The following is a 12,877-nucleotide window of genomic DNA, read 5'->3' as shown; positions in this document are numbered from 1 at the left end:
AAATGGTCAGACATCATTCTTTTTAAAATTATTAGTCTTGGGCTGAAAAACAAGCCTGTATCAAGAAAATTTTAATCCAAATATATAAATAAAAAAAGGCACTCTTGCTCATTATAACTAGGTACTAGCTGGGGCTATAATATGTATGTTATTATACCTCTATTAAGAATACTAAAATTTGATTGGCTTGTTAGAAGACGTTTAAACTCAATAATGACTCCAAAAAGTACTGTTTACAGCAATAATGACCTAGGAATCATTGCACGTTGGGTATAATGACCGGTCAATAAAAATAATGACCGCTTAAAATGACCTGTTAATCCAAATTCCATTCAAATTTTTAAAAAAAATTATGCATACTATAATGAATGTTCATTACACGAAATGCCGTTATAAAAATATGTGTAGGATTTTTAGGATACGGAACACGATTGGCCTTTAGAGGCGTCATAAAAATTTTCGTTTTCATTGAAACTTTCATTACAATGTCAAACTCAACGAATGCAGATTCGGCTCTCTTGTACAGTAAAAGTCTGCACCAGATTGTCATTGTACTCGGGAATGCTATTTGTGAATTTATGAAAATATATGTTACTGACAATCACAGAGTGTTTTAATAAATCGGCGGTGCAAAAACTTATAAGACTTGCAGGCGAAAAGTAAACAATTTCACTAGCGAATCCCGATCCCGATGGAACTCTGATGATAACAGTTCGTAGATCTAATACACAATTGATTATTTTAGTAATTAAGCCTACAAAAATTGCCTTTTCTTAAATCGGTATATTCGATTATCCCTTATAAGTTCAACGTGATGAAATAAGGACCCTGGACCTGGCCCACTCCCTGACCTGACTACGGCCGCTACTCGGTCAGGTCAACTCGTTGGCCAGGTCTCGGGTCCTTATTTCACCATGTTGACCTCATAAGGGGTTATTGTATAATATCTAATGTTTGCCTTCTTTCTCATATCAATACGTATCATACATTGTGCAGTAACAAGCCTAAGCTGCCTTTATGTTAGGATGTTTTATTGCCTCCTCGGAGAGGGTAAGAAACTACAAAGTAAAATACAATGTGTAAAGAACAAGCACAGTCTTATAAGGTTCAATAAAAATATACAATTGACACAAAAAGCATAATCCACGTTTTAGGTTATGCCAAAAAATGAAAATTTTGGACAGGACTTAAGTACAAAGGTGAAAAATGTAAATTCACATACACTAGGAAGCACAAATAGAAGAAGTAATTTCCATAAAATATTAGAGACAAAATAGTAGGTGCTATTGTAATTATCGTAACATCTTGGAAAATATATCATGTGTACCAATCCATGTTTTAGAATAAGCTGACCTCTTGCAGCAAATAAACAACTCTTATTACCTTTAAATAAATGTCAAGAAATGAAATACTCAAAGCACATTTTAGAGTTTACAATACCTGAATTGATTATACAATGCAACAATAAAAAACTTACAGTTTGTGGACATCCAAGCCGTGTAAATAGATCTACAGAAACATGCGGCGCGAAGCCATAATTACCTAAATTTTCTCAAAACTTAATATCCGGATAAGTTTACATATGGTAACAGTAGCGTACGGATAAAATTGGAAATATCGAACACAGCATAGACGAGCATAACATGACACTCCCCTTTTGATTTCTACCAGAAATCACCATATCTATAGATTAAATCATAATAATGAAAAATTTGCACAAAACAATAAGTAGGCAAAATTTGACACAACACATTTGTCAAAAATCTAAGTAACATCATGAATGGTAAATTTGCACACGTATGAATACCACAATAGACATTTGGTAAGCAAATAAGTACACAAAGCCAATTTCACATCACATGTCACATGTACATATTCATTCAACCTCCAACAACTTTACGAGTTGAGTGATTGGACGGACATAGGTTGTACGCTTGTCTCCTTGAGCAACTCTGACTTTGACTTTACGGACCAAACCGTCCTCGCTCTCGTACGCATCTTCAACCACTGTTATTGGCCAATGATTTCTGTGTGCTTCATTGTCTTTAAGAAGAACTATGTCACCCTTGTTGAAATGGATTCCGGTCGATTCCCACTTTGGTCGCGTTTGGAGTAGGTGTAAATATTCCGAATGCCATCGTGTCCAGAAGATGTCCGCCATGTACTGCACCCTCTTCCACTGGCTCTTGATAGCATCCTTCAAGTTACAGTTTGGCAGTGCAAAGTCATGTAGAGGATTCTTTTGTGTAAGCAGCTGACAAGGTGCTAGTACTTCAGGTTGTTCCGGATCAGACGAAACGGGTACAAGTGGTCGAGCATTTAGAATGGCACATACTTCAAGCATGAAAGTTGAGAGTACTTCGTGTGTCAAATCATGTTTGTTCTCCAATAATAAGGCGTCCAAAATTCTCCTACAGCAACCAATCATTCTTTCCCACACACCATCAAAATGTGATGCGTGGGGAGGGTTGAGGATCCAGGAAATCTTATTGCTTTGCAAATAGTTAGCTACTGGACCCTTCTCAATAAAGTGAACGTCTAAGTTCAGTTCCTTGGTTCCTCCCACAAAATTGGTTCCCCTGTCTGACCTGAATTGCTGTACTGGTCCCCAAATAGCTGTGAACCTGCGCAGGGCATTGATGAAGGACGCACTGCTCAATTCTTCAATAAGCTCCACATGGACAGCTCGAGACACCATGCACGTGAACAATATGGCCCAGCGGTTTGGGTTTCTCTGCATGCCTCTTGTTTTTCTGAATACAATAGGCCACGGTCCAAATACATCAATCCCCACAAAGGTGAATGGGGGGCCAGTCTCTAGTCGTTCTCTAGGAAGATCTGCCATTTTTGTCCAGCCGAAGCTGCCTCGAAGTTTCTTGCAGATGACACAACTCCTGATGATAGAAATGATTTGACGTTTCCCACCAATAATCCAAAAGCCAGCTGCACGGATAGCCGACTCAGTGAGATGACGTCCTTGGTGGTGTATGCTCGTGTGAAAGTGACGTATAAGAAGCACCGCAATGTGATGACCCTTCGGAATTATGATGGGGCACTGGTCCTTAGTTGTGAACCTGCCAGTTGGACTGTGTTTCAATCGACCCCCAACTCTAAGGATTCCGTCAGGATCCAAAACTGGGTTCAGTGGTAGAAGAGTGCTGTGGCTAGGTGGTTTACTCCCCTTTGTAATTGCTTGTACTTCTTCTGCATACACTTCATGTTGGATCTGCCTTATGACAACAGGTCAACAGGTAAGCGAGATTTCTGTTTATCTCGCATAAAGTTCATAGCAAGCTTCTTCAAATTGGCAATTGCTCTACTCAGACTATACCAAGATGAGAATCTAGCGCATCTTTCACTCCAGGTTGAAATCTTTTGCGTAGAATTTGTAATAGTCTCTGTTTTAGTTTTCATGCTCACAACTTCTTTCTTAATTTCAATGTCATCCTCAGCATTAAGTAGGGGGAAGCTCTCTTCCACACTAACAAATTTGTCAAACAGAAATTCAGGTCCTCTGAGCCATTCACTCTGAGGGAGCTCTTCAGTTTTGAAACTTCTTGTAGCAATGTCAGCTGGATTGGATTCAGTGGCGATATAGGCCCATTGTTTCGGACTGCAGAATGACCTAATACGACTGACACGATTGCAGACATAAACATGGAATCTTCTCGTCTCGGCTGAGATATACCCTAGAACTACTTTACTGTCAGAATAACAGCGAATTGCACTTTTATCTATGACCAATTCTTCTGCTACAGTTTCTGCCAGCTCAGCAGCAAGAACTCCAGCACATAACTCCAACCGGGGAATAGTATGTCCGTACGTCGGCGCCACTTTCGCTTTTCCAACCAAAAAACCAACATCGGTCGTATTCCCTGAGACCAATTTGAGGTAAGCTACTGCTGCGATGGCTTCTTTGGAGGCGTCACAGGAAATATGGACACTGAAGTTATCTGCTGAGGTCAGGGAGGATCTGCCATACATGCGTGGAATCTTAACATCCCCTAAATGCTGTAGTGAGTTAACCCAATTTTCCCATCGGATAAGGAAATTGTGTTGAAGTGGCTTATCCCAGCCCACCTGTTTCACTGTTGACATAATCTCCCTCAGTAACAGTTTCCCTTGCAAGGTGACGGGAGCTGTGAAACCTATAGGGTCAAAAAGACTGTTGATTGTCGATAGAACCCCTCTGCGAGTAAAGGGTTTCAGGTTTCCCGAGACTTGAAAAATTATAGAGTCTGTTTCTATATCCCAGGAGACTCCTAAGCTTCGCTGAACTGGAAGCGTGTCACATCCAGAATCAAGGTGTTTGAGATCTTTGGCTAGGTCTTCACTGTCAAACTGCTGGAGAACAGACTTTGAGTTGGACGCAAATTTGTGCAATCGAAGATGTCCTTCTTCCATTAGTGCCTTCTGTGTTCTTCTCATTAGGCTGACTGCTTCTGTCTCACTTGTGCAACTAGTTAACCCATCGTCCACATAAAAGTTCTTGTTAACAAACTCTTGCACATCCTTATCTGCATACTGTACTGCTTTGCGTAACCCATATGTGGCGATTGCAGGAGACGGCGTGTTCCCAAAAACGTGCACAGTCATTCTGTATTCTTGCAATGGTGCATTTAGGTCACCTCGGGGATGCCAAAGAAATCTCAAGAAGTCACGGTCTTTCTCTGTAACCTTGAAATTGTAGAACATTTGCTCTATGTCTCCAGTGATAGCAATCTTGTCCCGCCGAAAGCGAAGTAGAACGCCCAAGAGGTTGTTGGTCAAATCTGGCCCTTTGATCAATACTTCATTCAAAGATAGTCCTTCGTATTCGGCAGAGGAGTCGAAGACCATACGTATAGACTCAGGTTTTCTGGGGTGATAGACCCCGAACAATGGTAAGTACCAGCATTCAGAATCTACTGCAATCTTAGGTGCTATCTCAGCGTGTCCCTGGTCAAAGATTTTCTGCATGAAATCTTGAGCGTGAAGGAGCTTTGTAGGATTGCGTCTGAAGCTGCTGTCTAGCATCAGAGCTCGTTTCTGAGCTTGTGGTTTATTATTGGGTAGAGTTGGTCTATCCTATTTGAAAGGTAGTGGTGCTGTCCAGCATCCATCTTTGTCTCTTTTGAAAGAAGAGTTCATAATGTCCACTAATTTCTGGTCTTCTACAGATGGTCCAGGTTTTTCGTCGTTTTCAGTTTTCTGGAACACATCGTCGATCACCGAAAGCTTGTTCCCACATGGTTCAAAGAAGGTGGGTCGTCCACTTGGAAGAATGAAAGTCTTGTTTGTGTTGACTACTTCCGAAACATGTGTGTCTCCTAAGCACACTATCCCAAGGACCACCCATCCCAATGGAAGTTTCTGTGCAAACGGCAGACTAGGGTCAGCTACTTTCTGCTCCTTAACGTGATGTACTTCAAGGAGGTCTCTCCCAATTAACATTTCTATTTCTACTTTATCGTCCACTCGTGGAATGAGCTTGGATATGTCTCGTAAGTGGGCAAACTGTAGTGCCACTTGGGGAGAAGGGATTTCGTCCCTGTTGTTGGGAATGTCGTCACATTCTAGAAAGGTAGGCAGTTTCAACGAGCACGTCTGGTCTAAAGACTGCACAACATAGCCAATTCCCTGTCTGCCAAAGGTAGGTTTTCTCCCAGCACAGGACACTAAGATATAATTGTGTTCCGGACCTTTTTCCTGGAAGAAGTCAAAGAGAGTAGACGTTGCCAGGGTCTGGTTACTTTGATCATCTATGATGGCATACACAGTCCGAGCTACTCTTGGTCTATCTTCTCGGTATACACGCACTTGGAGTATCTTAGCACATGATCTGTTCGTAGGACGAGTTGTTCCACAGACTTGTGTGCAGGCGGCTGTCACTTCCTTATCGTCTTGGTCAGGGTGAAGCGCCGTGGGGTGTACATTAGATTTGCATATGCCACATGGTGCATTTGGCTTGCAATTTTTTGCCAGGTGTCGTTGATCCGCACATTTTAAACATATGTGTTTGTCTCGAATGAATTTTGTCCTTTCTTCTAGAGGTTTCAGGCGGAAGGCTCTGCACTGGTTTAATGAGTGGTTTTTACCATGCAGTGGACAGATTGTCATAGAAGTTTGGTCAACGGCCACTTCAGTCTTTTTAGTCGACACATTTCTTGCAGGAGGGTTGCTTCTAGGGATCGCAGGCTGTCCAACATTCCTTTGATTTTGACTTCTGTTTTCAGAATCATAAACAAATCCTGGATCGTTTTTCATCTTTGCGACATTTTGTATGAAAGAAGAAAAGTAAGTGAACGGCGGATACTGGCCATCGTGGTGTAGTTTGTATTCACTTGCTTTGTGAGTCCATTTCTCCTGTAGATTGAATGGTAATTTGGCTACAAGTTTATTCACACCATAAGAAGAGTCAAAATATGCAAAGGTAATAGAGTTCTTATCATTGTTCTTAACTCCCTCTATCTCACTGGTAAGGTCTGCGAGGTCAAAGAATTCCTTCCTCTGGTGGTTCAATAAGTTTGGAAAGTCCTTGATCCTGCGTTGAATCGTGTCTTCGATAATCTCAGGACTTCCGAATCTACGGTCTAAGCGTTCCCAAGCTAGTTGTAGTGCTTTCTCTGGATCCTGAACGTTTGCTGAACGGATACTCTGTACTTGCTTCTTGGAATCTGGTCCGAGCCATCTAACGAGCAAATCGAGATGTTCTAAAGGTGTTTCCCCAACCTCGGTCACTATATTTTGGAAGGTAGCCTTCCAAGCCATATAATGTGTAGGATTGTCATCATACATTGTAAATCTAGCAGATATTAGATCCCTCTTGGCTATATACTTTGCGAGATGATCGAAAGCAAGGGGAGAGAATGATGGTGCCTGGGGGTTGAGGGTTGACAGTACACCCTGACTCTTCTGTGGCGTTGAGTGTTTCAAATCTCGGGCCTCACTGAAGTCTAACACTGACGACACATCATCTCGATCATCTGGACTGTTTGTCAAGTTCTGTATATATTCCCTCGTCCTCTCCATGGGATCTTCATACTCAGTCTCTTTGTCCTTATTCTCGCCTAGTATTTCGTCAAACGCCGCAAAGGTTGACTGTGCGAGTGCCACCGCTTTCCGACTATCCAAGACCTTGCGTTCAGCCTCCAAGGCCACTTGTCTCTTTAAAAGCTGAGCCTCCTCTTCCGCAAATTGAAGTTCTAGTTTTGCTGCTTGCAGGTCCGCCTTGGCCGCTTGCCGCTGTATAAATGTAGTCAGGTCCGAACCAGATTGGCTCTTGCTCTGTGGTCGAGGACTGCATCTTGAACTGGCGATGGATGGCTGTTTGTCTGCGAAGTGTTGTCTGTAGCTACCAAACGGTGGTTTGCTGTCTGCTAGCACTTTTTCCATCTCCTTCTGCACGTGATCCACTTTGGCGCGTTCAGTTGAGGCAACCAATCTTTGTGAGGCTTCTTCCCTTATACTGGCTAGAGTTCTAGTTCCTTTCAGGTATGATTCATACTCTTTCGACACATTGTTATACTGTTGCATAAACTGAATAAGATCTGCTCTCATTGCTCGAACAATGTTCTTATCAGTTGGTTTGGCATCTTCAAATTCTAAGATAACTGAATCAATGTCTCTTCTCACACTTCTAAGCCTGTTGTTATAGTGGTCAACTTTCTCTTCAAATAACATGAGGGTTTCATGAGTGAGTGTTCTTGTCCTCCGTAGTTGTTTGTCTGGTAGACTATTCATGGCGAGTGGGTGTGTAGAATCAAACTTTTCTTACTGTGCAGTAACAAGCCTAAGCTGCCTTTATGTTAGGATGTTTTATTGCCTCCTCGGAGAGGGTAAGAAACTACAAAGTAAAATACAATGTGTAAAGAACAAGCACAGTCTCATAAGGTTCAATAAAAATATACAATTGACACAAAAAGCATAATCCACGTTTTAGGTTATGCCAAAAAATGAAAATTTTGGACAGGACTTAAGTACAAAGGTGAAAAATGTTAATTCACATACACTAGGAAGCACAAATAGAAGAAGTAATTTCCATAAAATATTAGAGACAAAATAGTAGGTGCTATTGTAATTATCGTAACATCTTGGAAAACATATCATGTGTACCAATCCATGTTTTAGAATAAGCTGACCTCTTGCAGAAAATAAACAACTCTTATTACCTTTAAATAAATGTCAAGAAATGAAATACTCAAAGCACATTTTAGAGTTTACAATACCTGAATTGATTATACAATGCAACAATAAAAAACTTACAGTTTGTGGACATCCAAGCCGTGTAAATAGATCTACAGAAACATGCGGCGCGAAGCCTAAATTTTCTCAAAACTTAATATCCGGATAAGTTTACATATGGTAACAGTAGCGTACGGATAAAATTGGAAATATCGAACACAGCATAGACGAGCATAACATGACATACATAGTTTTCATGTAAGACCCAATACTTCTACTTGATACACATACATATCGTAAAAGCTATCACAAAAAACAATTAACAATAAATCCCTTAGAAAGATCTTCTTTGGGTATTAATGAGTGTACCATCTACGGTACCAGCAACATTTGGGAACCTTGCGAATTCCATCAAGTGGAAAGTTTATGATGTTTGAAACATTAAATGCTCTAGACCCCCATCTTTAATGTGGAAAATGTAATGCTTCTTTGGATGGTATCGCACTTGTTCTGGTATTACGAATAATTCAAGAGTGCACACAATTTAAGAGTGCACACACACACACGCCTCTCAAGTACAAAAAATTAAAAACGCAGTAACAACAGTGAAATCAACAGGCAACAAGAACATATATATATCGAGTAAATTACAGCATAAGCAAATTTTCTTCTGTGTAAGTAATGATTTTAATTTAGTGAGTGTATATTAATATAAATGCTCACTTGTCACAGGCTTTTAAGAAGTTCCCAAAATGGCCGAAATACTAATTTTTGGTTCCTCATTACTAAAAGCTTGAAAAATTCTTGAGAGGGACGTTAAACAACATACAAAAACTAGATGCTGTCATGAGACAGTAATACCCGCACTAAGGTGTTTGCCTCTAAATGCACACTCCTTCATATTGGGCTTACCAAGGAAAAAAGGCAAAATAATTCTATAATTTACACAGTACATGTATTCGTCAAATCGAGCATAAAATGCTCAGGTGACCATGTTACCCATGAACCTCTTATACGCATTTCATATACTTAATTCATTACCAGTCTGAAATAACAGAATTTAATTAATGATGTAAATTAGGTTTTGATAAAAGGGAGGATATAAATTTTTGGCCCATAATTAGAACTTTTTAAATTTATTATCTCAACAACAAATAATATTATTTTAGTACAAAGTGTTTTTAATGAATTTATCAAAATGTGCAAAGTTTTTTAGTATTTGATTAGGCAAAAACCTCCTTGGAAAGCCATACCCAATAAATTTTACCCCCCCCCCCCAACACACACACACACAATTTGCCTGTTTTTGGAAATAGGCAAAGGTATGTTAAAACTTCATTTGTTCTGATGATTTAAATTTGTTCTTGTACTGTACATGTATGTGAACACCTTTTTGAAAATTTCTACATCACATTGGGCTTGAGTCATCCTACTAGTACTAGTTTTACCATTATCATAGATTGCACATGGTGCAGTGTTACATGCATATATATCAGTGGAAATTAATTCATTTTGTGTTTTAATTGGATTATATTTCATGAAGTTGACAGGACCTATGACAGTCGGTAAGTACAAGTTTAAGTACAGATTGGGGTAAAATAAACCGAAATGCAAATGGTTAGGTTAAAGTTTAAAAAGGATCAAAGATCATCGGCAATCTCCTATGCAGAGTTGTCGTTCGTTTCTCTCTCAGACACTGAATGTATGAGCCGATGGTAGAGAGTGGATCATCGGATGCCACAATAGACGAATTTCACATTCTGAAGAGTTATCTCCTGTTGTCGACATAACATTCACTTACAGGCACAGATCCAGGAATTTTGTCCGGGGGGGGGGGGGGGGGTTCCACACCTCAGTCAAAAAAAAAAAGTCCAGCCCAGAATTTCCTGAGGAGCAAAAAACAAACAAACAAATTAAAACAATGATGGTGGGGTCCATGTTTTTAAAGGGGGAGGGCATCAAAAGTCATTTTCTATTTGCTTCTGTAAATCAGTATATAGTCCTATTTAAATAACTGCAAATTCCAGGGGGGGGGGGGTTCCAATCTCCCTAGCCGCTCCCTGTCCCTGAAATAACAAATGATCATGTGACTCCTAAATAGTAGAAAACTTTTCCATTTGACTATACATAATTTTGTTTCTTGTGTTATTATGTTATGTACATCTAAGGTTTAAGGTTATGAACCCCTGGAGGTCATCCCCACTCTCTTAATGAACTGGAAATGTTCACAATATGACTACATCAAATTAAATAAAAGTGTATCAATGATAAGATTACTTGACATTTCATTCATGAATTTGGGTCAACCCATGTACCCTCCTAGAATTAGGAATGAAAATCATTCAAAGAGATGGACCATTAAACTACAATGTATTTGTATATACTCACATTTTTTTTATGTTAAAACAAAGTATTAGTTTGCATACATGAACAAACAGGGGTCTGGGAAGGGACAAGGAGAAGGAGTTATCTCTTTACGTCTTAATTGTTGAAAACTCCTAATTTAAAAATGAATGTTAACCTCAAATCAGACTTGTACGTCTTCATTATTTTTAAGGTACTCCGATCCTCAGCCAGGAAGGATAACTCTTCAATTTATAATTTAATTCAAAAAGTCTCAAAATGAAGCTTGAAAATTAAATCTTTTCATGCAACAATTTTCATTTTATACCTCTCAATGTGCTTCAAGGTTCTTCGAAGTTCTCGGAAAGGTCTTATAAAAGTCGAAATTTTTACCCTATAAAAGTATTTTAAAATTACATACTTAAAGAAATTGAGGTTCATTTTAATCTAACCATAAATACCAATGTTTATTTACATGATATGAAATTAGAAGTGATTTATGGTGTTTTGCAATGATAGGAAAATCTTATACACTATGCATTGTAAAATGATCAAAGTAAATAGAAGAAATTAAAGTACAATGTACCTTATATGTATGAAAATTGTGCAATTTCTTCAAAAGTCTGGATACCTATGATTTTTATTTCTAAAATGTGTTTGTTGATCAAATTTAAATCGGAAAATGCATAGTAGGTGTTTTTATTCGCATTTCGTGAAAATTTATTTGAGATTTACTAATTTTCCCTATATAATATGATAAACTTTAAAGATTAAGTTTGAAAATTATCGTGGGTAAAAACACGTTACTTTGAGAATTCAGAGACATTTTTGTGAGCATTTTCAATTACTCAATGCCTGATTTTCAGAACCTGAGGATCGGAGTACCTTAAGTGTTGGTGTCTCCATATGAGTGAAAATTCCAGAGAGGGACATTTAACAACAAACAAACATTAATGACTTAAAAAAACACAATATACATGTACATGTTTATTAGTCAACGAATATACTTCTGGGCCCATATCTCTACTTCTCCCTTGAATCAGAAATGATGATATAAATATTTTAAGAATGATTAAGAGTTGAAAAGGTTGTGCACTTTAAAATTGACTAAGCTCTGTGGTTGAATTAGCTATACCAGTTTAGCTTATTTTCCTACTCAAAGCACCTTGATTAACTTACTCATACTGTTTTCTAAAATGTGAAGTTTTTTCAACGTGGATACAAGTTAAACCTTTTCAGCTTCTGAAAACAATGCATGAAAAAAAAACTGCTTTTCAAATACTGTAACTCTTTCCAAGTACTTGTGATCATAAGTTTTTAGCTCACTTGAATTTTTCTGGTTTTCTGATCACATTTTGTTTGTCATCCATCTCTCCGCCTGTAAACTTTTCACATTTTTGTATTCTTCACTAGAACCAACCCTGCCACAAAGCATTTTCGGGTAAAGGGGATTCAAGTTTGTTCAAGTGAAAATTTTGTGGTATCATTTTAAAAAAGTCTTATTAAGAACCACTGACTGGGCCCAAAAAAGTGAAACTTTCTTTACATAGACTTAGTGTTGATTCAAATTTGTTCAAATTATGACCCACTGGGGTAGGGTGGGGTCACATATGGGGATCCAATGATTTAGATAGAAAAATGCAGGGGATTTTTTCCATCATAAATCTTCTCATGAACAGCAAGGGCATTATTGCCATCCGTTTCGCGAAAGGGACCTAGGGGACATTAAATCTCAATTGTCTGTCCGTTAGTCAGTCCGTCCGTCTATCACAATAAATTTAACCTTGGTCATAACTTTTGAATAATAAGAGATAGGGCTTTCATATGTCACATGTACATTACCTACAAGGACCTTCTAAACATACTATGATTTTTAACCCTTGACCTTGAAGTTTGACCTACTTTTAAAAAAATATAACATTATTTTAAATTGATCATTTTGAAAGAGAAAAGATAGGGCATTCATATTATACATGTATATTACCTGTGACAAGACCTTTCTAAATATATCATGACTTTTGACTCTGTGACATTGACCTTGAACAGGTCAAGGAAACTATTTTCTGTGACGTCAGAATAAATTTAAAAGCGAATTGAGGCACCCAACGTGACTGGCAAACCGACCAATCAGCTAAATGAGTTGCATTATGGGTTACTACAAAAAATACTACATGTACGTTTCGAAAAGGCCAGTTTTTGAAATCGCTCTCGGAAAGACATGATGCATTTTTGTAAGCATTTTACACACTTAATAAAATATGTACATCATTATCTACTAGTTCCATGCTCACATTTACATACAAATGTTTTACAACGGTAAAATTTGGGTTTTCTCCACTCCATTGTATAAGTCCGTTTGTTGATAATAGCC

General features: G+C 38.5%; 1 protein-coding gene across 1 annotated transcript; it reads right to left on the bottom strand.

The window, feature by feature from the left end:
* Positions 1-1,876: 1,876 nt before the first annotated feature.
* LOC133180196 (uncharacterized) lies at positions 1,877-5,016 on the bottom strand. Its single transcript, XM_061314762.1, has 2 exons — positions 3,332-5,016; positions 1,877-3,230 (listed from the first exon to the last, which is right to left on the bottom strand). The coding sequence occupies exons 1-2, from the start codon at positions 5,014-5,016 to the stop codon at positions 1,877-1,879; spliced, it is 3,039 nt and encodes a 1,012-aa protein (XP_061170746.1).
* Between the last annotated feature and the right edge of the window lie 7,861 nt (positions 5,017-12,877).

This window comes from Saccostrea echinata, unplaced genomic scaffold (assembly GCF_033153115.1).
Source record: "Saccostrea echinata isolate AGI-Se365-2 ecotype Australia unplaced genomic scaffold, CSIRO_AGI_Sech_v1 ptg000006l, whole genome shotgun sequence".
Classification (NCBI taxonomy): Eukaryota; Metazoa; Mollusca; class Bivalvia; order Ostreida; family Ostreidae; genus Saccostrea; species Saccostrea echinata.
The sequence above is the reverse complement of the archived record's forward strand: the minus strand, read 5'-3'. Positions and strand labels throughout refer to the sequence as shown.

Excerpts from the sequence above, each read along its gene's own strand:
- LOC133180196 (XM_061314762.1), bottom strand. The coding sequence starts at position 5,016 with ATGCTAGACAGCAGCTTCAGACGCAATCCTACAAAGCTCCTTCACGCT. Across the intron at positions 3,231-3,331 it reads TGCGCTAGATTCTCATCTTG|GCAGATCCAACATGAAGTGT; the intron begins GTATAGTCTGAG and ends TGTTGTCATAAG.